At 44.6% G+C, this 27425-nt stretch overlaps 1 protein-coding gene across 1 annotated transcript in view; it reads left to right on the top strand.

The window, feature by feature from the left end:
- Nucleotides 1-2887: 2887 nt before the first annotated feature.
- Nucleotides 2888-27425, top strand: part of pdzd8 (PDZ domain containing 8) — a 64286-nt gene continuing 39748 nt past the window's right edge. The window contains exon 1 of the mRNA XM_035400631.1: nucleotides 2888-3907. Coding sequence (XP_035256522.1) covers nucleotides 3024-3907 — 884 coding nt within the window. The 5' untranslated portion in view covers nucleotides 2888-3023. The remainder of the gene's footprint in view (nucleotides 3908-27425) is intronic.

The raw sequence follows: 27425 nt of genomic DNA, 5'->3' as shown, positions 1-27425 counted from the left end.
CGCTATGCTACATCTCACCAAGATGGAAGACGAATGAGGCAGCGGGCTCTATGTGCTGCAGTCCACTGTAACCAGGCACACTTTTTAGGATACAACCTTCAGCCTGACTTTTCAGTAGAAGAAAGATGTGCCTACTACAGCAGGTCATGTGATAGCTGTTATAAGGGGGACTTGTGACACTTGACGAGAAACATAACGGTAAACCATAAAAAAGAATTACGCAAATGATCTCTGGTTGTAAATTTTTTATTTATTTATTTATTTATTTATTTTATTTAACCTTTATATACCCAGGGTAGGTTCGCTGAGCACGGATGCTCTTTTGCAGGAACGCCCTGCTTCACACTCATACATATTCACACCTCGGAGCTGCCCAGTACAACCACAATCCTCTATTGTTGGCCACTGAGCAGCTCCACTGGAGGGAGAGAAATTTTTTTTAACCAATTTAAATCAGGGGATGATTAGGTGGCAAGTTTTTGCGAGAGCCAGATCTGGGATTTTAGCCAGGACACCGGGGAACCCCCTACTGTTTGCGAATAGTGTCATAGGATCTTTAGCGACCACAGTGAGTCAGGACCTCGGTTTAACGTCTCATCCAAAAGATGGCATCTCCTACAGCACAGTGTCCCCGTCACTGCACTGGGGCATTGGGGTTTATTTGACCAGAGGGAAGTTTGCCCCCTGCTGGCCCACCAACACCACTTCCAGCAGCAACTCAGTATTCCCTGGTTGTCTCCCATCCAAGTACTAACCAAGCCCACACTTACTTGGCTTTAGCCAGTCGGCAGGAGCAGAGTTTGTGGTGGTATGGCTGCTGGCAATAGGAGGCTGAATTCCTCAGGTTACTGTCATAATATATATATATTACTTTTATAAATAAACTATTTGCTTTAGCACAACTGTGTTTTATTAGATCTAATGCTGGTAATGTTTCAGCTTTTTGTGGTAATCAGTCTTGAATTGGAGTTAATCCATCTTGCGATGGGACAAATATTAAGTGTGCAAGTTTCTTTACTGTTTTGGATATTCAGTTTAATCTCAGCCCCTTATTCTGAAATGAGCGCATATCTTTTCTGGTCACTGTACAAAGGAACAAACCGTTTTCTGTTCTGGTTCAAACCAAAGCCAAGTGTGAAACTTGCATAGCTTGTTGAGCGTGCTTGTGTAATAAGCTGCACTTCTTTTGCTGACTCAGTTTTTTCGCTGTCAGGGAAAAAACACAATGCCATGTTCGGTCCTCATTTGTCCTTTGGCTGTTCACTCTCATTCTTTGGCTATGCAGTGGCTAACATCTGGACTTGAACAAGGTGACGTTCATGCCCAGGTTGCTAGGGACACTTTTAAAAGCTTTACATTCTTGGGTGATGGGTGAACTAGGCAAACAAATATTCTTGTATCCACTGCTGTGGCTATCATTAAATAAACACTAAATAAATATGTGTTTGTGCCCACTGATTGTGGAATTCCTAACGTACAGAGGTGCAGACATATTTCTTTTGGCTTCAGATACATTTCTCAGTAGGCCAGATCAACAGAGCACAGAAAAGTATTTGAATCCAAAACAAATACGTATATTTGACCCAGGTCTGCAGAGGCCTAAAGAGAAAGCAACAAAGGAGAGGGCTGACCAATAGAAAATTCCAGTAACTGTTTAAATTTAATTGAAAATAACCCACATTTGTTTCGGTGGCCTTAGTTTCCAGTGATTGTGCAAAAACCACGACTTGCATACACCTACTGCATCCAGCCTGCTGTCTCCTCTACAACACAATACACATCAGGGGTATGACTCATCATCGGAGGACTCGCTGTCGTCCACACGAAACCCATCTTCAACCTGGATGGTCTGTACTCAGTGTCACACTTTGTAATATTATATGGCAGAGGAACTGATAGCAGTGATCTCTGAACTTCTCAGCAGTGAACGTTTCTTTTGTATAATGTTTTTGACTTAGCTGTTATTGTGGTACAGTACTTCTGCTTTGGCAATGCACAAATTGCCTATGAAGTTACAAAGAGACATGTGACTGTTCCAGGAATAAAATGTGTTTATGTCTTGATGTGTCTTGCAACATCAAGCATTGCGTGGAGGCAAGAGAAGAGAAATATTACAGCAGTAATAGTGCTGGAGAAATATCATAATGCTTTATGAATATATCACATGTTACCACTAGGTGGCAGTCTCTCTTTCAGTGGCGCTAATCAAGATAGTTGCTTTGACACCTGAACTGCTGTATTGTTTTTCACGTAGATGTTAATGTTTTTGTTTACCGTGCCCCAATGTGGAATCGAATATGCTTTGCTGTGCCAAAGGGCTTTTTTTTTAGATGCCAAGGACCAAGTTGCTTTCCAAACTCTCGGCTCATGTTTAGTCTTTTCAGGTGTTTGTTTTCTCATTTGCTACCCTCACTTGTACTGTGGGTGGTGAGGCTGGTAGTTGTATGCCAGTGGGGAAAAATCAGTTATACTACCATGCAGTCTTTTTGTCTAGCCTACTTAACACGAAACGGGCCTTTGTAGTTTTATCAAAACACAGTTATGTTAGCAGCCAACATTCATGGTGAAAACCCACCTGTTTCTCCAGGCCGCTCTTTAATACATTGCTTTATATTCTCAAAATTAAATCTCAAATGGAAGCGGCAAAAGCACAACCTGAATATAGCTAATATGTTGGGTAACTTGCGTAGACGTGATGAGCACCATTGTTCGTTTCGCATATTCCTGCAACACGATCAGTTACTACAGTGACTCGCAAATCCCACTTGACTTCAGGCTCGGTGCTGTGAAGCTGGAGGGCTTTGCATACACTCCGGCAAACTCCGTCATTACGCACGGCTTTTCGGTGATTACGCGTAATACGTCCGCCCAATCAGCTGAGGAGCCGAGAAGCCCAGGAAAGAGGCAGATGATATGGCAGCTTTGTGATCGACCAGGTGGAACTTGCCTTTGTTAATACGGTTAAACCGTTAAAAATGATAACATTTTAACGCGAAGACGGTAAGATAGCAAGCCGTTTTAAGATGATTTACTTGATATTTATTTCCGCTTTTTCCGGGGCGCTCATCACTCTGCTATTACAGCTCTTACTGTTGTATCGAAGAAGCCCCGAGCCTATAGCTAGGACAGTGCAATATGTCAAAGCAGTGCCTGAGCCCGCATTGAAGGATTACTTTAATAACCAACATGCCGAATCAGGACAACAACAGCCAGACAACACGGCATCTGCAACAACATCCAAACAGCAAGAGACCATCTCTCCTAGGCAACAGGAAGCGACTGTCCCCGGCAGTAGCCCTAAACAACAGCCGCCGCCTTCTCAAAACGAGCCACTCCACACCTCTCAGCCGGAGACGTGCAATTTTCTAAATGCAATATTTTTGTTCCTATTTCGAGAACTCCGGGACACTCCGGTGGTCAGACACTGGGTGACCAAAAAGATCAAGGTGGAATTCGAGGAGCTGCTGCAAACCAAGACGGCTGGCCGGCTGTTGGAGGGACTCAGTCTCCGGGATATATCTCTGGGTAATTCGTTGCCTGTGTTCAAAACCGCAAAACTTATGAAGCCAGTGGCGTGCAATGAGGATGGCATGCCCGATGAGCTCAATTTTGAAGTGGACTTGGAGTACAATGGTGGGTTTCACCTGGCGATTGACGTCGACCTGGTCTTCGGTAAATCCGCCTACCTTTTTGTGAAGATGACCCGGGTCATAGGACGGCTGAAGCTGCAGTTTACCCGCACGCCTTTCACGCACTGGTCATTCTCCTTCTTAGAAGATCCATTGATAGACTTCGAAGTGAAGTCCCAGTTCGAGGGTAGACCGTTGCCCCAACTCACATCCATCATTGTAAACCAACTGAAGCGCGTAATTAAGAAGAAACACACTTTGCCTAATTACAAAATCAGGTAAATTTTCTCGTTTGGCTACCTGGCTAGGTACAACTTTGTGCTAAACCAGTAGCTTCATTTTCAGGTGACATGGTGCCTTCACGAGGTATGTAGCTACATCATTTAATTTCACCTGTGTATGATCAGGGTCGTTGAATTGCCGGTATATTGTTGTTCACATGCCAAAATACCCCCCCACCCCCAAAGATTTAACCGGAAGTTAATTTTTATACTGCAAACCGTCCTAGCTGGATGACACATTCTGCGGTTCTCATATAAGCATTCTACTCTGACCACTTCTCGCGCAGAATAGGAACAGGCGAAAGGTTAACATTTCACAAATTGTGTGTGAAGACGTAGTTTAAATGTATGCAGTGCGTAAACATGAGTGTAATCTGCAATCCACACAGCAGTATACATTCCACGATCAGTTTTCACCGTCTAGACCGGAGGGGGTTGTGTGCATCTCTGATTTAATGAAGATAACATATTTTGCTGAAATATTTATAAACGGCAAATTGCCTTGTCACTTATTTGAGAAAGCCTTTCTATTCTTCCTCTTTCATGTGGTAAAGGAACTAGAAATCAGTTGTTATTCATTTTAAATGTGGAATTAGATCCGTTATTATTATTCTACAACTCAGAAATACTGTATGTGGCCTATCTTCCTCAGCCTCCCACACACACACCCAGTTCTTCCTGAATTGAGTGATTTGTCATAGATTATTGGATCATCATGTAGCATATGTGAGAACGAGTCATACAGTAGGGCTAATCAATGTATTACCAGACCTGTCATTTTTCATTTTGACTAGCAGTTTAACGAATATGTGTGGCTTTCAAAATGGAATGTCATTATATTATTACAAGCCAGACTTCAGTCTAAACCCTAGCTGCTGCCTAGACACCGTTCCCTCATCCCCTACCACAGACATAACAAACTATTGAAACCTAGTGTTTCATTTTCTTTTTCAAAAGGGAAGGCACTGTTGCATGCAGTCAGTATGAAAATTAGGCTATATACAACCGAATATAGAGGCGGAAAGTTTTCTCTAATATTTTCAGTATTGTGTGGTTTCATGTCACGATTTTAAAGATCAATCATGCAGCTGTGCCCACCATAGTGAAATTCATTAATGGAAAGTACTTTACTGTAATTGACTGCTTTAGAGACAGACCCCTTGCTTCTAATGTTCAAACAGTTGTAAGAAAGAGGCGTGCCTTTCGTTAACGAAAGAAGAAACACCTGTGTGTGAAAATTCTGGCCATTATCCGAATAACCCCTAGTTATTTATCGAATGGGCTCTATGTGCCTACAACTGCCAAGGCCTTGAAGACATGCAGCCCCTTGCCAATACGTCTATTATTTTCTAATAGCTTGTGCGAGAACATAACTTGCTTTGACTTCTTTCTGAGGGGTGGCTGCTTCTGTTCGATGCGGTGGGTTTAACAGATTCACTTCTGTGTGGCATGTGTTCACGGGCAATGTGTAGAAATTGGAGAATGTCTTCCAGGAATTTGTTGATTGTGTAATAGAGCAATGTTCATGTGTTCATGTAGGCCTATACATTTTTCAGCAGAATGTCAAAGTGCAAAATGCATGTCCCGCTGTTGCCCTGTTTAACGTTTTTCTGGGGGACACCAGACTTCGCTGGTCTGAGCCTGAAGTATAGTGCTGAGCTCTATAGTTTAACATAAAATAGACAGAATTGAATCATTCAGACAATAGGATTTTAATACACTAAACTCTTATGCCCAACTGCTTCAACTAATGATGGTTCGTGCTGAATGTAAAGAACTTTGAGCTACATTTTATGTATGAAAGGTGCTATATAAATAAAGCTTATTATTATTATCATCATTATTACCATCATTTAAAAGCAGGTGTAATTGTAATGATTAGGCCTAAATCACAGGGAGAACATGAGCACAGTGATGCATTATAACCAGCTGCTCATGACCCATAATTCAGTGTTATCCTATTTTTCCTCCTTCAGGTACAATACTTGAAGAATATGCAAATATGTAGATTGATGGTAGGCGATGCCCTGTATAAAAGTCTTCTGAAAAATGCGAAATAAAAGTCTCAGTGTCGTGGAAGATGACCACGGATTCATTTCCCGAGCTACCAATTCTGTGTGCCCAGCTTGCTTTCACATTCGTGTTCCGTGAAAGTGTGCCTGGTCCGACCTGGACCTTTTGGTAAATGGTAAATGGACTGCATTTATATAGTGCTTTTATCCAAAGCGCTTTACAATTGATGCCTCTCATTCGCCAGAGCAGTTAGGCGTTTGGTGTCTTGCTCAAGGACACTTCGACACGCCCAGGGCGGGGTTTGAACCGGCAACCCTCCGACTGCCAGACAAATCGGTCTTACCTCCTGAGCTATGTCGGACCTTTTCTTCCGCATTACATCTGTAAGGTTCGCAAGTGTGAGACCAGAAGTTTCGGCAAGTGTACTCACTGTGACATGGCAACTTTTTGTCCATTCGGTATGTAGAAGGCGCTATAGTTTGCGGTGAGCTTCAGCGCAGTAAGCATTTTTGCTCAGAGGCGTTGCCTGCTTGCCTCAGTCTGACTAGCCGTGATCGCAGTTTGTTTTGCGTGAAGTGCTTTCGCTGGATCGGGGAAAGGAGCGAATCGCATAGCGTGACCTCTCTAAACCGTACAGTAGCAGGCCTAAACCTAAAATAAAGTTTCTACCTGCAGACGGTCCAAGGTAATATTTAATATAGGAGGGCAGAGATGTAGGCCTAAAATTTTGTCAACAGTTCTAGTATTGACAGAAAACAAACAGGCAAAAGGCCTGCTGTAACCACATTGCTCTGTAGTGGATTTCATAAATGCTTATTGAGGTTTACTCCAGCTGGATGATGTAACGCTCGGTTTCTTTCCAGCAAATCATTCACCTTCAAATCATATACATGTCATTAAGATGCATGTAGGCTAAATCTTGAATTTGTAAAACATTCTGATTTGTAATTTGAATTTGGTTTCTGTGTACAAAGCATGTTATTTTGCCTCTGAAAATATAGGCCTACTTGTTTATGTTTATGAAAAATATTTAAAATTATATTTTGGCAGATGAATTATTGAACCAATTTGTGCAATCTGTGCGCTTCGTCAAACAATACGAATGCCTGTACTTAACTGAGGGAGCACCCATCACAAAATGCGTTGTGTATTACTGACTCACAACAAGCTTCATTTTGAGGACCGATCATTGTGCTTTCCTGGAAGAATAATAAAAACAAGCCACCTTCAGTGAACATTACATTACATTACATTACAGGCATTTAGCAGACGCTCTTATCCAGAGCGACTTACACAACGTTTACATAGCATTTTACATTGTATCCATTTATACAGCTGGATATATACTGAAGCAATGCAGGTTAAGTACCTTGCTCAAGGGTACAACGGCAGCGTCCTACCCGGGAATCGAACCGGCGACCTTTCGGTTACAAGCCCAGTTCCTTACCCACTGTGCCACACTCTGTCCTAAAACATGACATGAGCTTTAGGTCGGTGTGTTAACGACGGTCCACGGAGCCATTAAGTTATTTAGGAGGCCTTAACGGGGGCCTAGGTGGCATGTCCTCTTCCAGCACTCCTGCAGTACGGACTCAAACTCTTAACTGTGCCCCCGCTTTGTCTGAGTGATGCTAGCGTTAGCCTAGCCTGGAAGGGAGGGTTCCAGTTGGCAGGGTTTCCTCGCGGGAGACCGGCTCCTCCGATCCGTTTGCCGCCTGCCGTCTGCCTTCGGCAGGCGTGTGTGTGTGTGCGTGAAGCGTAGTCCTCCGACACAGCGGCCGCGGTGTGGAACCAGGTGGGACAGATGGCTGCGTGCCTTTGGCAGGAGGGCGCGTGCGTGCTTGTCTGCCTCTGCCTGCTCCTGAATATACGGAGGAGGTTGCAGGTTTGAGACAGGCCTACAGGCACTACTGTATTGGGAATTCCTAAGGGGGGGGGGGAAAAAGAAACAACGAGGGGGAAAAAGTGCAATGAAAAAATGGATTATAAAAACGAGTGCTTGGTAAGCTGCAAGTAAACACTGGGCTGCGTGAGAGAGGTTAAGGAGATCGACGCGGGTGGGAATCTCACAGCCGAGCCAGTGAGATCCGTAGCCAGCAGTGACATCATGTCCTTTCACGTTCAGACATTTTGGCTCAAGGTTTGCTCTTGGCTGGCTCTACGTGCTGAGGTGGGCACTCTGGTATTGACAGTGGCAGGCATCCGGGGGATGCATCCCGAAATGAAACCCGGGCCTGGGGAAACGCGTGTCTTTTGGGGGGAGATCTCCTTTTGGCCAAGGACAGATTTTTTGTGAGTCGTTGGAAGGAGAGCCACTGATGCGGAGCGAAGGACAAAAAAAAAAAAAAAAATTTGGACGTTAGCCCTGCGGCGGTTACGAAAGTCACGCTTGTGCAGCGGTGGTCACACTGCTTTTTGCGTCCAAGTCGCGCTTGTCTGCCACGGCAGCTGTTTTTGGCTGCTTTGCAGGTGACAAATGTCACGTACTTACAGCCCTTTTGTGCCTAATTCACATAAACATCTCTCAGGAGAAAAATGGTATGAAAAAGTGCCTTAAAAAGGTACAAATGCTTGTCACTGGGGTGGTAGCTTACATGCACATACAATTGCACCCCTTGCCAGCAATACGTAATCCATTTGTACCTTTTTTTTTTTTTTTTTTGCTGGTAAAAGGTACTTACTAGTACCCAAATAGCACATTATTATTATCCGTTGGGAAATGTTCCTTCCTTAAAGAGCAGAATTTTACCCCCGCTCTACCTTTTTTTTTATTTCAGAGAGTGTGTGTGTGTATGTTTTCCGTGTTCATGAAAGCAGGGCAGTGCTGGTGAGCTTTGGACATGCCAAGCGGGACAGATGGTTGAGCGGTGAACCAAGGGGATTGGTTGGTAGGGATCCAAACATGACATCACCATCTCTGTGAAATACCTTTTTTATCCTCGAGGGAGAAAAAGGGGGGCTGAGTTTATGCTGTTTTATGGTGTTTTTTTATCTGTGGTGCTGAATAGAGAGTCTAAGTCATGATTAAGATCTCTTAAACTAATTTTCATGAATTATTACAATTGAATAGATGCAATGAGTCTCCATTTTACTGGCCAGTGTGGTCCACATCCTTTCCATTGAAAGTTGCTATTGTAAGTAATGGACTTAAGGATTTTGAATCTTGCCAAAAATGTTCTTTTTATGACTTTTGGTTAAAAATGTTGGTGTTGGAGTCTTTCTTTACCATTTCCCTGGCATAGTTTGCCCGTACATAGAAGGCAAGGTGATTAAATTTTTTTTACTTAACACGGAGTGAATCATTTCACACCATTAAGGCATTTATTTTCTGTAAAGAGGGGTTCACGATGACCCCCCCCCCCCCCCCCCCTGCGTAGTGCAGAGTGTGTCAGCTGTTTCACAGCGGTGTCAGGTGCATGACACACTGAGTTACCGGGTCTGAACCCCGGTGAGCATTTATGGGATGTTCACGAATGATGCCTGAGTCAGCATTTATCATTCCCATCCTCTACGTGAGAGTTTATTGACTTTAGCGCCTAAGAGTGGTATTGTGTTATAGGGGTGGGGATCATCAGGGCCCCCACGATACAGTGTTATCGCGATACTTAGCATACGATACTTAGCATAGGACGGTACCGCAGTTCTTTTTGTTTTTGCGATGCACTCAGTTTTGCGATTCCGTACTCTGATATATTGTTATTTTTTTTATTCATTTGTTTCTCATTTGAAGACTCCAAAAAGTTGAAGTCGTATGCCTAAGGAGAACAATATGCCAAAACCCATTACACCTCACGATAGTAAAAATGTCTTGCTTCAGTTAATTTCACTTAAACCCTTCACTCGTGGAGATTAACGCAGTGAAATCGTGGCAGCTTGTAAGAAAATAAAACATTCAGGAACATAAGGTCTCTTAAGCAGGCAGCTTGAATTAATTTCAATAAATAAATAATGGGGCAATTAAATTCGGGAAAAATGGAAATAAACAATGAAAAGGGTGAGACTCTTCCGGTCACAGCACTGCAATGGTAGCCGTTCTGGGTGAGCGGCAGTTGTGGACCATCTGGAGTTTTAGATGGCACGCGTGTAGCGTATAAAAAACACTTCAGAACCACGCATTATACTGGCCTGCTACTTGACCAATAACGGGAGAGACTGGAATGGGTGTCTGGTTGCTAGGTAGCGTCTACGGTTTGGGCCATTTGCTGGAAGTAATGTTTCCATTGTATTGTAAATTGATGTTTATTGTGGGATGGCAGTGGTTATCTTTCAGATATTAGTCTCTTGTGTGTTGCCAGGGAAATGGCACCTCTCTTGCTAATAACCTTTAATTTTGAATGTATTCCATTGTATTGTAAATTGATGTTTATTGTGGGATGGCAGTGGTTTTCTTCCAGATATTAGTCTCTTGTGTGTTGCCAGGGAAATGGCACCTCTCTTGCTAATAACCTTTAATTTTGAATGTAAAATATCTAATGAAAATAAGTGCTTTTTTTTTTCTAGAAGTGACCATGTTATAAACGGGATAATCCACAACGAGATGTACGGTTGTATCATTTTAATGCGTGGAGGGTGGTTCTTCGCCTCTGTGCCGTGGATTAAAATCGTAATCTAAAAATAACGTGCATTATGAAATGTGCGCATTTCGATGAAATATTGATACGTGGCACCACTGGTTCGATACTGCATGGCAGAATAAAGTATCGCAGTACTGTGCAGTATCGATTTTTCTCCCTCACCCCTATTGTGTTCCACTTGTAGAATTCCAGACACCTGTATATACTATGCAGTGGCACTTACTGGCGACCAGTACTCTTAAGTGACTTGGCATAAATGTTTTTTTTTTCTTTTTGTGTTACTCCCTGCCACAATAAATGCCAAACCCCTACCGAACGTAACTTATGGTGAAGCCACACTACGGTGAGCGCAGACAACAGGTGTGGATCATGGTTCACTCTCATTGGACGATTCAGGTGGAATAAAACCCTCATTTGAAAAATATGCAAGAAATCAGAAAAGCTAACATATTTGTGAAAAAAAGAAAAGCAGTGAACAGAAGCGGTGTTGCAGAGACAGAAATCCTGAGTAGTGAAGCTCCTTTGGGGGGGTGCGATTGTGAAGTACTTGAATGTATTCAGTACTACGTATACCACGCCAAAAATGTAAGAATTGGTCTTTATATCAGTGTAGCCAGCGGTCGTGTAATGGCATTTTTCTAATGTCTCCCTGTGGGGTGCAAATAACTTATTCATCCACCTGGCAGACTGATCCAGCAGACATGGGTCACATACGTATTTGTTTTGGATTGAAATACTGTTTGTTTTTGGATGCTTTTCTGTGCTCTGTTGATCTTGCCTGGTGTAATTGAGCCTGCCAATATGACCAGAAGGTGGGGGTTGGCACTTTTCGAGAGTATTTCATTGGTTCCAATACACCGGACAAGATCAGTAAAGCGTAGAAATAGTATTTGAATTCAAAACAAATGCGTGCTGTATCTGACCCAGGTCTGTGATCCGGCGTCTTGGAGGACTTTTTACACCTGCGGTGTGTGACCCAGCCAGGTGTCACATGGTCTAATGAGGGGGGGCCGCGGACAAGTGTGAAAGGAAGCAGGCAGCTGCCAAACGAGGAGGAGGAGGGGGGTGGGGGGGGGGTCACCTGAGAGGCCACAGAGGAGCAGCCCGAAATGCAGTGCTGGGAGTTTGATCCTTAAAAAGACAAATCGGGAAGTTTTGGTTTCGGCCATGATTTGGATAAAATGGGGGGGGGGGGGCAGGCTTGTGTTGCCAGTGAATGAAAACCTCTCCCAAGTCAAGTGAAGCCCCTGCAGTTCGTGTGTGAGCATCATTTATGAAAAAGAATGTTCATATTTAATATTTTAAACACAAATGTGAGCACTAAAGTCAAAATTGAATGCATTGCTTATTGATATGACTAATTTGACGTTTATTTTTAAACCTATGTGTCCTTTGCGTGAATTATTTATACAGTTAACAAAAAAAAAAACTCTGAATGAAAGCAGACTGTCTTCTTTGACGTTAAAGAGGTAATATTCTGAACTTTTCTGGCATTGATTAATTGAGCTTTCTTGTAGTGCTGGCTGGACTCTCCAGCCCTGGTCCTAGAGAGTCGCTGGTCAATTAAAGTGACGAGCACTTCATTGATCAAACGAAGCAGCTGGTCAGTTGACTGGCCTGCCTGATTGTGACGGTGTTTAGGTGAATCACAGTCTGCAGGCCTGCAGGGCTGGGATTTGGGAGCTCTGTGTGGGGGTCATGCATGACTGGTCTCCAGATTTACTATGATAAGACATGACATGCTGTTAACGTTCGGAAACCAGACATTAAAATATGTTTTAAAAACAACATTTGAAGAGTGTGACCTTGGCCTTATCAGTGTTTAATTGACTGTGTCACCACATCTCAAGGATGTGGCAGTTCTTATTGGTCAGTTTAGAATAAACTCCATTTCCCAGTGTGCATTGCAAATCACCTTGTTTTTGAGCACAGGAAAGCATACTGTAAGGCATATTTTTTACAAATGTGCAGGGATTAATTTAATAAATTAATTTAAATCAGCCGTTAAGATTCAAGCCTTCCCCTGAGGTCCCGCTGTTTGCCAGAGAGGCAGCTCCTTTCGAGAAATGAGAGAAGTGTGACTGATTAGCTGGAAAATTATTATGCTGAAATGTGTTTATTCATGGGGAATATTCTGTTTCATTTCATATTAGGTGGTTCTATAAAGCGAGCCAAGTTGTTGTGGGACCAGAAGCCCCCTTAGCATTTAATCATTTTTTTCTTGGGCAATATCCCAATCTTTCGCATGTATGCGTAAGTAAGCACTGGAGACTGGGTGGCCAGAGTGCTTATTTCAGGGGACACACTTCAAACACGAACGAGAAACCACACGCCATTGTTAGGATATTTTAAAGCATTTTTAAGTCCACAGAAGTTCCATTTCTGATTGTATTCTGATTACTGTAAAGTTCCCCAGATTAACGGGTGTGGATTGAATTATTAGGTAATGAATATGGTACTATAGCTCCACCTTAGCTCCCTGGTGGTGGAACGAACTCCCTGTCCCACTTCGAACCACTCCCTCATTACCCATCTTCTGCCGTGGTCTGAAGACGCATCTCTTCAGACTATACTTGGACTAACTGCCCCCACTCTGCGAATCATTTCACTTAAATTCCCCTCTTTCATGCCACTCATGTTACCTCCACTCCAGCACTTATTGTACTTTGTATCATCGTCCTGATGTTGTAGCTTGTAACTGCCCCTGGTTTGACTTGGCATAGGTTAGGTCAGAATAGTGTTCACTGTGTGAACTCGAATTTGTGTTCTTGGCTATGAACAACTGTACAAAATGTGTATTGTGCCTTATCAGACCTGTGTTTTGTAGTTGTTCCACTGACCTTGGTATGCACTTTTGTGCGTCGCGTTGGATAAAAGCGTCTGCTAAATAAACGTAATGTAATGCAATGTACTATAGTGCTACAGCTTTGGAGTGGTTACCTTGAAGTGCCGTGTGGAGTTTTAAAAATGGAAGTGCTAGTAGCATCGTGTGAGGGCACAGCACATCCACAGTCTCAGTTAGGAAACAGAACACAGTCTGGATACCGACCCTGGAGGAAACATAAGACTATAAATTGTTCAGGCTGCAATGTTTTCCTTCTTTGAGGTGAATCGCTTTACGGATCTCACTGGTGGTGACCACCAATCAATTAACCATTCGCATTTTGCATCTTGTTCCCTTGGCAACAAATTGCGAGGTGGCTTTGCAGAAAGAAAAAGAAAAAAAAAAAACGAGAGATGAATGCAAGATTATGTGATAACAGATGCATTGTTATAAGTGCATTCTGTTATATATGTATTCAAATGGGCCTTCGTGAGCTTCTAAGTGGTTTCATTGATGATGGCTTGGGGTTTTTTTTTTCTTCCTTTATTTGGATAGAACAGTGTAGAGAGACAGGAATAATTAGGAGGAGAGAGAGGGAGGGACGTGCGACAAAGGTCGGCGGTCGGATTCGAACCGCCGACGTCGCGGCTCGCGCTGAGCGCATGGTTAGCGCTCTACGGGCTGCGCCACTCGACGCCCCCAGCCAAGCAGGCTTAAGCAGAATTGGCAGAGCGTGATGGTGTCTGGGGTACCGGGGTGCAGTTGTTCTCCCCCACCCCCCTGCCCCCAGGGCTCAGGTGGGTTTGACATGGCCAGCGTTCCTCAGGTTTAGTCCCCCATGCATTCCCCTTGCCAAAGCACCTGGACCTCACAGCCTGTCCTCATCACCTGTTCTCCGATCGGGGGGTTCCTCACATCTGTGTCACCTGAATGTTTTGGCTCACCTGGTTGAGGACATCATAGGACCGGTGCCCGAGTTTTGGAGAAAAGTGGTTGGAGGGGGAGGTTTTAAATAGAAACTGCTTGGTAAATTCATGATGCCTGTTTCGATAGTGTGGCTGCTGTATCTGATTTTTTATTTTATGCAGAGAGATTTAAATTTGATGCAAGCAGTGGACCTTGGGATTGTGAGTTCAAACAACAAGACGGAACACTTTCGAAACTAGTAGTTCAACTGGCCCTATCCCTTGAAATATTTGTTTTGCAAGTCATTCTAGGCAGGCATGTCTGGTGATTGTAGTGTATGCTTAGATAAAAGTAAATGGACTGCAGTTATATAAAGTAGTTTATCCTAAACAAATGTCTAAAACACCTTCATGTTTTAAACATAAGTGCTAGGACATTCTTTGGTGCAGATTACCATCCTGTACAGCTGTGTTGAGTTCTTGGCAGGCATTTGTACAGGTGGCCTTGGGTTTTCTTGCTACGGTAGTTTGAAAATTTGGGCAGTTTGTCAACGATAACACTAATGCCGTATGCGCGGAAGAGCCATTTGAGTTGAGATTCTTTACTCTCTTAAGGTGAGCAATTCAAGTGAAGACTTGCCTGCCTGGTCCTGAAAAAGCAACTGTGACTTGAAGATTTTTCGTGTTCCCTCCTTGGCTACCCCTGCTGCTGCAAGTGCTGGGGGGCTGCTGCCGTTTTAACCATCGCCTCGGTAACCGGCATCGTTCGTGCGGGCGGGCGAACACGCGGTCGCTCGCGAAGCTGCAAAGCGAACGGGACCGTAACCTTCCCAGTATCTTTCCACGCGGTCACTTAAGCGATTGTGATATAACTGAGTAAAGCTCTAGAGCTGCCTGATCACAGCCAGATTGCTGCATGTAATGGAAGCTCTGTCATGCCGGCTGACCTGGGTCTGATATCGCCACTTTCATTCTTATAAATGTGTCTCATCCAGATGCCATCTGTTGAAATAATAAAATGTGTTTTAAAGACAATGCAACTCATAAGAATATAGAGGAAAATATTGAAATCATTGCCATTTTCAGATATTGCAATATATATATTTATTTTGCTGTGAGAAATAGTTCATTATATTTCGTATTCGATTCATGTATTTCCAATACATTTCATGATATTTGTTTTCTGTGAGGGTTTGTGATTCATGTAGAATTTTAAGCAGAGGGTGGTAGTCTCTATGCTTTCTCTGTGGGGTCAGAAATCCCCCACTGTGTGTTTGTTAGCGGTGGTAGCAGCAACTTCTGGCTGTATCCACAAGCCTATGCAACAACTCTCCCCCCCCCCCCCCCCCCCCAGTAATGCAGGCCGTTACATAATTGCTCTCCAGACATCTGTTACCCCCCCCCCCCCCCCGCATGGACCTTCCTACTTGTTGCATTGCATTCTGGGGGGAGGGGCACAGATAAGCATTTGATCACTTTTTTAAATGGAGACTTTGTCTCTGTAAAGCCCTCTGGAAACCTATATGGTGCACTGTCCGAAACCTTATGCTTGTCCAGTTGTGTTTGTGAGTTATTAATTCAGCTGAGCCCTCTGTTGGTTGGTTTGCTGTGGTTTTATTTCATAAGTGCCGTACGGAAGATATATATACGTAAAGACTGCTGTTGATAGTAGTCTAAAAACACCGATGACAGTATTTGACCATCGTTAGTGCAGGTAGAGGTAAGAATCAGAGGGCAATGTGCACTTCTTCTCTTAGCAAAGTTTTAGTGTTTGTTTACCCTGTCATATCAGCAGGGCAGGGGATTACGTAAGAGCCTTTCGTCCCCCGGGAGGCCAGTCTCTGGGTTTCTGATCGAGATAACTTAAGTAAACTTTGGTCTCCCACGCGCTGAAGGTGGGAGTCGGCAGGATTACTGAGGAAGAGCTGGCCGCGGACGTTGGCGGATGCCGCGTGGCGGATACGGAAAGCGGGCACGGCCGTCTGCGACGTGACATTCCTGCATGTCTCTCTCTCATCTGCAGTCTGCACGTTTCGCGCAGGTGCTTTTGAAAATGTGATGTGCCTTTAAAGTGAAGGTTTTTTTTTTTTTCGGTTGTACATGGGAGCTGTGTGACTAGTGGCCTGGGGTGGGGGGGGGGGAGGGGGGGGGGTTAACAGAATGATCTCATTGCGCTCTCTTTGATCATTGAGAAGGAGAAAAATTAAAATATTGTTTGCACGCATTAAAAAATTGTGACTTACATCCAGGTCTGCATCTGTATCTGCATACCTCCCACTGGAGTTTAATAAGTAATAGCTGTGTTAAAAGAGAACGTCTGCTTTATTTACACACGTGTGTCATACGTCGCTTTAGGGATGGTCTGTGGAAAATATTTGAGCTGTACGCTCCACTTGGAATGAATACGTCCCGTGGGAGGGGTAGAACAACCGTGTTGCACACGGGCGTTGAGATGGGTGTTGGAACTTTTGAGACGCCCCCCTTCAGACGTTTCCTGGTTTTCTTCCCGTCGTGTGCGTTTCGTGTGTGTGTGTGTGTGTGTGTGTGTGCGTGATGTAATTGCTTGCGACTCGCTGGACGGTGCTCAAACTGTTCAGACTTGAACAGATGGTCGATGGGTGTGAGTTCCTGGCGGAACAATGTAAGAGAAGCCGGTCAGTTCTGGGAAAAGCAAGCGATGCCACCTTGTATAAAGTGCTACTGCTGCTGCATTTTTGCATATGGATGTGGCATTCAGAAATGAATGTATCCAGCACTTCCTGTTGACCAAGGCTAAAATACTGTATATAAAAAGGCTTTTATGCTAAAAAAAAAAAACAAAAAACAAAAAAAAAACACATTCCCCCCCCCTTATAGAATGGACACGTTGTTGAATTGGCAGTCTGGGGATACTGTGCTCGTGAGGCTCGGTGGAGATTGTGGATGAGCGCGGAGTATATGTGGGCTTTCACGTGAGGTGAGGTGAGGTGAGGCGCGCGAGGTCGCGTGACTCTGCCGTGTGTGGTCTGAGCTCGTGTGTGTGTGGTGGTGAAGTGTCCGAGCGTCAGCGCTTGGACGTGCGGTTGGCACATGCCAGCTGAGGCATTGTGCAAGTGGTGCGGAGCCCACTCGCTTTATATAACCGTTTAAATCATCCCTGTGCGCCCGGGCGGGCGAACAATTGCCTTTATTTACGGGGATGCCTTGTCTGCCTCTTCAGATTGGGAGGTGGGTGAATTGGCGAGATGATGTCCAATCGTGTTCTTTTTTTTTTAAATTCACCAAGCTGTTTGTTTTAAATGAGTCATTGTATTTTTCATGAGAATGATTGCATGTATGGTCCAAGCATTGTTCTGAAAATGATTATTCACAGAGCTGGCCATTATGGCTGCTTATAGACTCATCCGGTTGCTTTTAAATGTAATGAACTGTTTGGCTTCAGTGTTCAGAGTGTTTTAATTGTGCTTTTTTTCCTCCCACCCTTTTCCTTTGTGGGGGCGGGGGGGGTGCTTGTGGTTTCCGCTGAACCACGTGGCGCTAGCTGCTAGCTGGGCGGCAGTGTGGTATAGTGGATAAGGAGTTGGTCTTGTAACCTAAAGGTCAGAGGTTCGATTCCCCGGTAGGACGCTGCCGTTGTACCCTTGAGCAGGGTACTTAACCTGCATTGCTTCAGTGTATATCCAGCTGTATAAATGGATAAAATGTAAGTCACTCTGGATAAGACCGTCTGCTAAATGCCGGTAATGTAATGTAATGTAATGCTAGCTGCTGCTTCTTATCACACCGCCAGTTCACACGCTGGGCTTGCGTTGACGTTACAGCAGGCGAAGGAAGGCACTTCACTTGCAGCTCGACGGACGAACTTGCGTCGCACGCCGATGGACCAACCGGGGTCACTGGTGCACGATTAGAGGCTGTCCTCCAGGCCGACTGAAACCCTCCGTTACCCGGGCGATGCCCGAGCCAGTGGTGTGTCGCCCTGTGGGGCTGGCTGCTGGCCACAGTGGACTGCCTCTCTTAAGGGGTCGGAAGAATTTTCCAGTTTTTTTTTTTTTTTTTTTTTCCCCTCGTGGTCAAATTTTTTTTTTCCCCCAACTGAAAACTGTCCACTGTTACAGGCGATGTGAAATACCGATTGCAACTTGAAGGAACTTGAAGATTAAATTGATTTATAATGACTGGTTGAGATATAGTTTAACTTCGAAATTGACACGATTCGATCAATTCGCTTCATGTAAAAAGTGCATTATAACCACCGCACTGGACAGAATTGTGCGATGTGATGCACACGCCAGATCAGTTTCCCACGCAGACTCCCCATCATTTTTTGTTTTGGTACGGACGCACCCCGAGGTGATATTTGCTATTACAGGAGATGTTTCCTTTTGTTTTGCACTTCTCTTGACTACATTGTCTCAGGTTATCTAACACGGGGACCTTGCAGCTTTTGTTTTTGACAGTCTGTGTGTGCGTGTGTGATTGTGATTGTGTGTGTGTGTGTGTGTGTGTGAGATTGTGTGTGTGTGTGTGAGTGTGTGTGTGTGTGAGATTGTGTGTGTGTGTGAGTGTGTATGTGTGTGTGTGTGTGTGTGTGTGTGTGTGTGTGTGTGTGTGTGTGTGTGTGTGTGTGTGTGTGTGTGTGTGTGTGTGCTTATGCTTATGAAATCCTCTAACCCTGTGTTGGGATGTTCCCCTCTCCTGCTCATTTAAGGGGATATTGCCAGGATGGCATTAGCCACCATTTTGTATCAGTGGGGTATAAAATAGGCTTTAGTCCCTTCGCCGGTCTGGAAAGTTAAGCTGGATTTAGAGTGCCGATCGTTTGATTTTCTGAGTCGCGGCGCACACTCACGATAGTGCTCAAAATGACGGCTGTGCTCATAGCTGTTTTACTGGAACGCCCTTGGAAGGTGAAGCAGGGTAGAAAGGGCTCCCCCCCCCCCGATTTACTGGGGTGTGCCCTGTGTTCACTGCAGGGGTTTTGGACAGCTTCGAACAAATAGATCATACGTCATTTTGACAGTACCTTGTAATAACCAAACACGCATAGGAAAGGTATGTGATGCGTGTTATTTTATGTCTTTTGCCCCCAGCAGAAGTAGGCTCTGTGCACTCAAACCGCCCCCCCCCCTACCAGCCCATGCCCCCCCCATACCAGCTCTTTATTCAGCCCTCCTTTGTGTTAAGCCGCTTTTCCACCACATGGTACCAACTCGACGCGTCTTGCTTTTGGTACCAGGTACTTCGTTTTCCACTGCAGATAGTACCCCCGTCAATGTAGCTGGTCGTCCTTAGCGACGCCGCATGAAACGCGTTGCTCTGACCAATCAGTGAGCTGCGGTGTTTTCACGTCACCATTTTGGTATCGCCTCAGCTCGCTTGGAACCTCGACGGAGGTGATACCAAAAAAAGTACCAGGTACTATCCACAACTTTTGCCCGATGGAAAACCAAAAAAGTCAAGTAGAGTAGAGTAGAATCGGGTCGAGCTGAGCTGGTACCTTGCGGTGGAAAAGCGGCTTTATAGAGCTGAACTGAGTCAGCTCCGTCCCCCCCCCCCCCCCCCCCCGCTACCACTTCAGGAGTTACACACCAAGCTGGGCCCCCGCTCCTTCACCCAGTGCTTTAGGGCTTTCAGACTCATATTATGGGTTCTGTCACGCAGTGTTATGGGTCTCATATTGTCCCGTGTAAACCTGAGCTGGGAGCTGGGAGCTCAGTGTTGTGCTGCAGTCAAGTGCGCTGGATTGTAAATGAATAATAATAACCGGTTTCTCTGCCTTTTGCTCGCGTTCCTCAGTAACTAACCTGCAGAAGGGTGAGATCTGTTTGCTGTATACATCACTTTAGCGTTCTGCCCGGTCTTTCAGGCGGACGTTTTTCTCGAGGAGCGTTGTAGCCTTACTTTGTTCCCAGCACGGGAATATTGTAAACTTGAAAAAGTGCCACCAAAGTAATGGATTTTGGATTTGTGGATATAGGTGGGGACGGGGTAGGAGGTTGGAGGTTGGGTGTGTGTGAGATTGTGTTCCGGAATGTTCCGCAGCGTAAAAATGTACATGCTGGGACTGGGCGCACAACTGTGGAACCAGAGGGACTGATATGTATTCTGGTTTTTGTTCTGAACAATTATTCTGGAATTTTTACATTACATTACATTACATTACAGGAATTTAGCTGACGCTCTTATCCAGAGCAACTTACGCAACTTTTACATAACATTTGCAGTGCATCCATTTATACAGCTGTACATACTGAAGCAATGCAGGTTAAGCACCTTGCTCAAAGGTATGACGGTAGTGTCCTACCCGGGAATTGAACCTGCGACCTTTAGGTTACAAGACTAGACTGCCACCCATTTTTCACCCTGTACTCCTGTGTACACCAGTAGATGTTCACTCTTGTACTGGACAACAGTACTGGACCACTATGGACACATGTGCCCTCTTCACTTGTTGCTCCATGATTAAAGAAAAATGATTTAAAAAAGAGGTTGGAATTGATTGAGTTAATTATATAATTAAGTGTCATTCCTAATACCGGTATACTTTGTATACTCTGTAAGGGAGGTCCCTGGTCATTATGGCATTTGTTTTCAGATTCATGGATCACCCTCCCAGAAGTATTACTACTTTCTGTTCATGAGATAGCTTTGACATTATTCTTGATTTTAAAGACTGATCATGTGATCAGGGTTCAATGCCCTCTGAGGCACTGTACACCAGGTGCGAGGAATTGCTCTGCTTGAAGAGGATTATAGAATTTGATATGTTTTTAATAGGACTGTCAGATAAAACGGGAACATCCACATCCTAAAAAAAACCCATTTACTAATGAATGGGCATGGAATGATAAGCTAAAAAGGTGGGTTTTCAGGCATTATATTCACTATCAATTTTGAATGGAGAAGATCTAACATTTTTTAAATCATGCTTTAAATACACAGTGGTTACATATTTACCACCAGTCTGGTTCAGGCTAAATATTTTGCGTCTTAATGGGGAAAGAAAAATGTTTCCATGGTGTTCGCTGCACCGTTGCTCAGTAGCGCCCCCTCTGTTCATTCAGGCACTTGTGATCTGCGTGCGCCGGCTGCACAGGCCTCTGGCCCGGTACCTGTGGCGGCTCCGCTGGGGGTTATCCGTGTGAAAGGGAAGCGGCTTGTGGGGTGTAAATGTGTTTTGGAGGCTGTTTCTGCTTTCAACCCCGCCTTCTCTTCTAAAACGGGACACGTCCTACCGAGGGAGCGTTGCAACTGCCCGTCCTAAACTGGGAAGAAACAAAATGTACTTCTCCATGAAATGAGCTACAAAGGAAGCATTAAAATAGTAAAAAACCAAAAATATTAAAAACGTCTGTAGTTCGTTATGTTGTATTGAGAATATTCATCGGTGAGTAATCTGCTGATGTTGTAAGATGGAGGGTATTTTTATGAATACAGTTTAAACTCTAAAGGGGTTTGTGATTAACACGCAGAGTTTTCCATGCTAATGAGGAATGTTTAGCCCGCGCACTGGAGCGCAGCGTCCATAAAAGCCAGTGGCTCCTGACCAGCCGAGCCCCTGCTATCGGCTCAAAGGCGTATGAGAGGCTTGCCAAAGGCAGACTGAGGGAAATGCTAGCGTTAGCCCAGGGGAGTGGCGTTTCAATATGGCTCGTGGACCCCAATGCACCAGCACAGACAATGGAGCGGGAAAATGTTTTGGGCCACGTGAAAACCATTGTTATTTTTAATAGTCTTTGAGTTAGCCTAGTCCTTTTTTCAAGCGGTCTGTTAGTAAACTGACGACAAAAAATGGCAAGTCGTTGTTGCCATTTTTCCAATGGCAAAACGTCGTTGATCGTACACAACAGAATACTGTGTGTGCATTGTACTGTGCAGAGATTTCGGATTTAAACGTTAATTAAAATGCAACAATCGGAGGGGGTGGGGTGGGGGGGGAAACTGAAAGTGAGTCTGAACAGTCTCTCAGTGTAGCAGCAGTGGATCAGTGTGTCGGGCTTTTGTTCCATCTCACGCTTTTAATTCTTTGGTGTGTGTGTGTGGTGGGCGGGCATCACCATCGCTGGAAACACAGTGGGCAGCTTGTTTTCCGCGCCTTCCAACGGCCTTTCGTGGTGTCTGATCCTCGGCTTTTTGTGGGATGGGTGTTTCTGATTCTGGCGTGACTTCACGCATGTAGCCCCATTGGGCCGCTGGCACAGGGAAGAACAAACCCCCACAGGAAGTTGAGCCCTTTTATTTTCAAATTCCTCACCACTCCTGGGGATGTTTAGAAATAGCCGTGGCATCACATGATAACACACAATAAGCATATTTTCTCTTTTGCTTTTCTTTTTTATGGCTGAGGAAAATAGAGGGGTTTTCCTTGAGTTTGGACAGTTAAACAATTATCTGTATTCCGCCCCCCCCCCCCCCCCACATTTTAAACAACAAAGATTTCATGACAAGCTTGGTTCTTGCTGGAAGTGAGCAGACTTGGTAACAGTTGTGTTTGTTGGGCAGGCGGTAGTTCAGATTGCCGTTTCAGAAGATTACAGGAGAATTTTATTTTCACTTTCACAGTTGCACTTTCACTTTAAAAGATGTTTAATCCAGAGACTTCAAAGCTATTTTCAGGGTGCACTGTGCCGCAAACTGCACCTTTGCCTCTTGTTTTATGTCCCTATATTATGTTTATGCTCTCTTTCAAAAATGTTCTTCCATTCGATAAAATGCCCAGACGATCGCAGTCAGACAGGTGATTTTTTTTTGGCAGATGACGATACGCGTTCATCACCGCGGCGGGCTTACCGTGTCACAGTTTGTGATTGATGTGGGGCCGCTGCGGGCAGCGCAGGCTGCGTGAACGATACCTGATAGCTAATTAAGCGGCGGGCCGGCCCAGGGAGAGGGCCCAGGCGGGATGCATTTTTAATGACGGGCACGCTCGTCAGGGCCGGCCGCGCACGCCCGAAACGCGATAGGCTTCATCCGCCGGCGAGCGTCAGCGCCGGGGACTAAACGCAGGCGTGTCGTCCAATTAAACTCCTGCCTTGTAGCGGAGAGCCGCCCGTCCGTACCGCGCCCCTCCGACCCCTCCCGCGTTTAACCCGTTTAGACCCAAGGAGGATGACGAATAATGCGTTTCGCCTTCCCGACGTGCGTTTCAGCAGCGAATCACGATGCGTTCCGTCGGTCACGTGTCTTGAAAACGATGAGATAACAGCAGCATCCAGAACGCGCTCACGTCGCATCGGGCTCTGAAGGGAGAAGCAGGCAAACGTCGCACCCGGCATTAGCATTAGCGTCGCACCCCACGCTAACGCTGCATCGGGTCTTAATGGGTTAAAGGCCTCAGTGCGCGCTACTGAAACGCTGGAACTTTCTCCTCCTCCCCCGACCCCACTGCGCTTCTCCATTACAGTACATTACATTACGTTTGTTTAGCAGACACTTTTATCCAAAGCGACGTACAATAAGTGCATATCATGGTCATTGGAACAACTGCAAAAATACAGGTTCGATAAGGTACAATGCTCATTTAGTACGGTTATTTACAGCCAAGAACACAGTTCGGTTCACGCAGTGAACATTATTCTGACCTAAGCTATGCTAACCTAAGTCAAACTAGGGGCAGTTACAAGCTACAACATCAAGACGATAATACAAAGTACAATAAGTGCTGGAGTGGAGGTGCGTGTCACATGAGTGGCATGAAAGAGGGGAAATGATCCACAGAGTGGTGGCGGTTAGTTAGTCTGGGTATAGTCTGAAGAGATGCTTCTTCAGATCACGGCAGTTCTCCTTTTAGAGGTCAAACTGCTGGAATGTTCCCGTCTGTGTTTCTCAATACTTAATGCAGAAGCAGGTTCCCTTAATGACCCCCTGTGACCCCGTCTTTTCCAGCCATGTAGTTTTTCCTGTAGTGTACAGCTTTAGCTGGAGGACTGGGTGGGGTCGGCGGTGTGGGGGGGGGGGGCATGAAGTGGAGATTGGCTGTGTGTATTTCGGAGAGCAAGCCTGTTTGAGGGGGCCCCACTGGTTTGCGTCCGACTGGTTTGACAGGAGGCCTCACAGCAATGGGACAAGCCTGCAAATTCCAAAAAGGGAGAAAATACAGGGAAATATAGACGCGACAGCAGCTTTTGAAAAACAAGAATTGTTTCGCGTTACTTCTTGAGATTAAAAATAGATGCAGACCCGCTGGTATATTCTTCTTTAAAGAAGAAATATCTTGATCAGCTTCCAGATTGTGAAGTCGCCTTCTTGTTCTCCTCTCACTGAGGAAGTGGTTTGGCGGATTCGTTTGGTGAGGTCACTTCCTGTGGGCGGGGCCACGGCAGGACGGGCTGGTCCGCTGGTGGTGCACGTGAGCAGGGCTTGCAGAAGGCTTGCCTTGTCCGTGACTCGCATTCCTCCATGCCGAGCATTCCTGCGGATGTGTCAGGGGTTCTGTTTATGGCAAGAAAAGAAAGAGACTGTGTGGGGCATGACTGTGCTGCTTGACCCGCGAAAAGTCTTTTGCTCTGGACGATCATGTCTGTGCGGTTAAAATTATGTTAGATTTGATGCTCTTCAAATCGCCTCTGATTACATTTTTAGATTTTTCGTTAATAAATCTTAAGTGAGAGAAGGGTTTCTTCAAACGCTATAAAAAAATCCTGTTCTGTCAGTTTGGTTTTTTTCTTTACAGCAGAACTGTAAACTGTTTGAGCTTTTAATTTGTTGCTGTATTTAGAGATGAAAACTCACGAATCATGAATCTTCCGACATTTTTGGATTGCAGAAGCAGTACCAGTTAGAAATAAATAATTTTGTTGGCTTTGAATGGAATTGAATAGAACTTTAGTTACAGTTGCTTTTGAAAAACATAAAGCCTCAAGTTGTACAGTATCCTAAGTGAAGAGAATCAAATGTGAAAGCCCTGTTTCAAATCAAGACCTGATATGACTCATTCATAGACATGCTGTCTGTGCTTAGCATAAATGGACCATGAAGTGTGATGAATCATGTCTGTTTATGTGTCCAGTGAAGGAATGCGAAAGCTAGAATTGACAGTATACCAGGGATACACAAAGAGCAGCATGGAAAAAAACACTCATCTGACCTAAATCTGGGGTGAATTTTACAGCCAGGTCTTCTACCACACCATGTAAAACAATTTTCTTTTCCATTTTTCCCTCCCAAATTTGCAGAAGAAAATGTTGTTAGCTTGAGTCACTACTTTGACTCTGGAACCCACAGCTGATCTGTGAGCCACTGACTGTTTCACCCCCCCTACAGGCGTACAACGATACTGCAGATAAACTTGCGTCTATTTTGCACCTGACAGATCAAACACAGTAGTAAAGGAGAGCTTTTCCTGATTGGATGAGAGGTTGGTATACCTCTCACAGACGGCTGGCGGCAGCCTATAGACATGCACATTATTGGAGGGAGCCAATGCATTGCTGACCCCATGGAGCGCTGGCCAACCGAAACTCACCCCGGCCCAGGCAGTTTAAATTCAGCTTCGTTCTGCTGCTGTTGTTGACGTGTGAAAGGTGGCAGCGTAGTATGATGGTTATGGACCTGGTCTGGTTGTGATCGTGGGCTCGATTCCCAGCTGAGACACTGTGATGTTTAACCTGTATATTCCTGTTATGGCCACATTTGCAACCCCTTAATTATAATGTTAATTGTTAATTGATTTTAATTGCATACTTTTTAATGTTATTTATGCCCTTAAAGCCATGTAATGTCAGCAATCTCTATGAATGCCGCGAAGTACATAACCTCCCGTATTCAGCAAGTTTAGTTGATCGAGAGATTGGCTGTAACAAAACCAGCATTCAGCACAGAGGTTCCCCTGGACCCTGAGTTTGAGAACCTCTGGCCTAGGCTGCAGGGTCCCTCTGTGCCTCAGATTAGATAAAGATGTTTATTTTTCTCGAGAACAACCCCGGGTGCCCTTTAAGGCTTCACATGATGGGAGCCTGAGGAAGCTACGGCAAAATGACCCAGGTCACATGGGCCGCTGTGTCCTACATGTGACGCCAAGGAGGAGCGTGGGATTGAACAGCTTCTAAGCGAAGCATTCGGGGAAGAGTCTCCTTTTTCTTCTTGCCCACAGCTGTGATTCTCTACGATTGTTTGCAAGTTAACACATGGCCTAAAAATGAATATTTTACAAAATAGAAAATGCCTCACTTGATGTGTAGTAGATACAACAGCGGGCGGGGCCAGCCCTACAAACGCGAATGTCTGTGACTGAGTGACTGAGTGAGTGATGAAGTTACACCATTGGTCGGCCGAGTTATGAAGTTACACCACTGGTCGGCCGGATGAAGTGTGTTAGGTCCAGCCATATACTAGGTTTTGACCTGGTCTTGTTTTTGAAAAATTTGGTCAACCTTTAATTTTTTTTTCTGTGATGCATTTGTGATTGATTCTCAATTTGAGGGAAGAGGGCTTATAGTGCCATTTATATTAATTACAAACATCTCTGAGGAAGTCCGTGCTTAATCCATCATCGGAATCTGGATTATCTGGACTTTCATCCACTGCTCTGTAATTACATTTAGCACTGTTTTTCAACTTCCCTGGCTTTAAATAAAAGCCTTTAAAATCTGTCCTCAGCAGACCAGTAAAATTATTGGGTTCTGTTGTCTATGGCCTCCCCTGGTCAAATGCGGACCATAACGGCTTCCTGCTTAGACACACCCATTCCTAACATTTCCTTCTCCGATAGGCTCGTCTTTGTGAAGATATGATTTGCATTCAGCGAGCCTTGCTTTTAGAAAACGGACGACATGGTTTGAGTAAGCCTCCCTCTGAACGCTGAAGGGGAGGCCATGTTATTCGCTACTTCAGAACCTTCAATAAAGCCTTTTCTGTGTGTCTCGCTTTCCTTGTAGATATGTTGTAGATATGTGGACTTATATGAATGTGGAAAATATTATAAAAATATGCTTCAGTGTTTTTTTTATATGGTAATATATAAAAAGGTTAATTTGTGTATTTGCCTATATGTTGTGAAGTGTTGTAATGTATTTTTCTAATGAATAATGTAATGTCTAATATTTAATATGTTACATTATTCATTAGAAAAATACAGTACAACATGTCGCAACACCAAATACAATATACAAAATTTTTGTAAGGGTCTGTCTAAAACTGTTGGAGGGAGGAGATTTTTCTGAGCCCCTCCCTCTCAGATGGGCAGCTATGTTTGGGAACATCTGCAATCTGTAACTTTA

Source organism: Anguilla anguilla, chromosome 18, assembly GCF_013347855.1.
Source record: "Anguilla anguilla isolate fAngAng1 chromosome 18, fAngAng1.pri, whole genome shotgun sequence".
NCBI lineage: Eukaryota > Metazoa > Chordata > Actinopteri > Anguilliformes > Anguillidae > Anguilla > Anguilla anguilla.
This window is presented reverse-complemented; position numbering and strand designations above follow the sequence as displayed.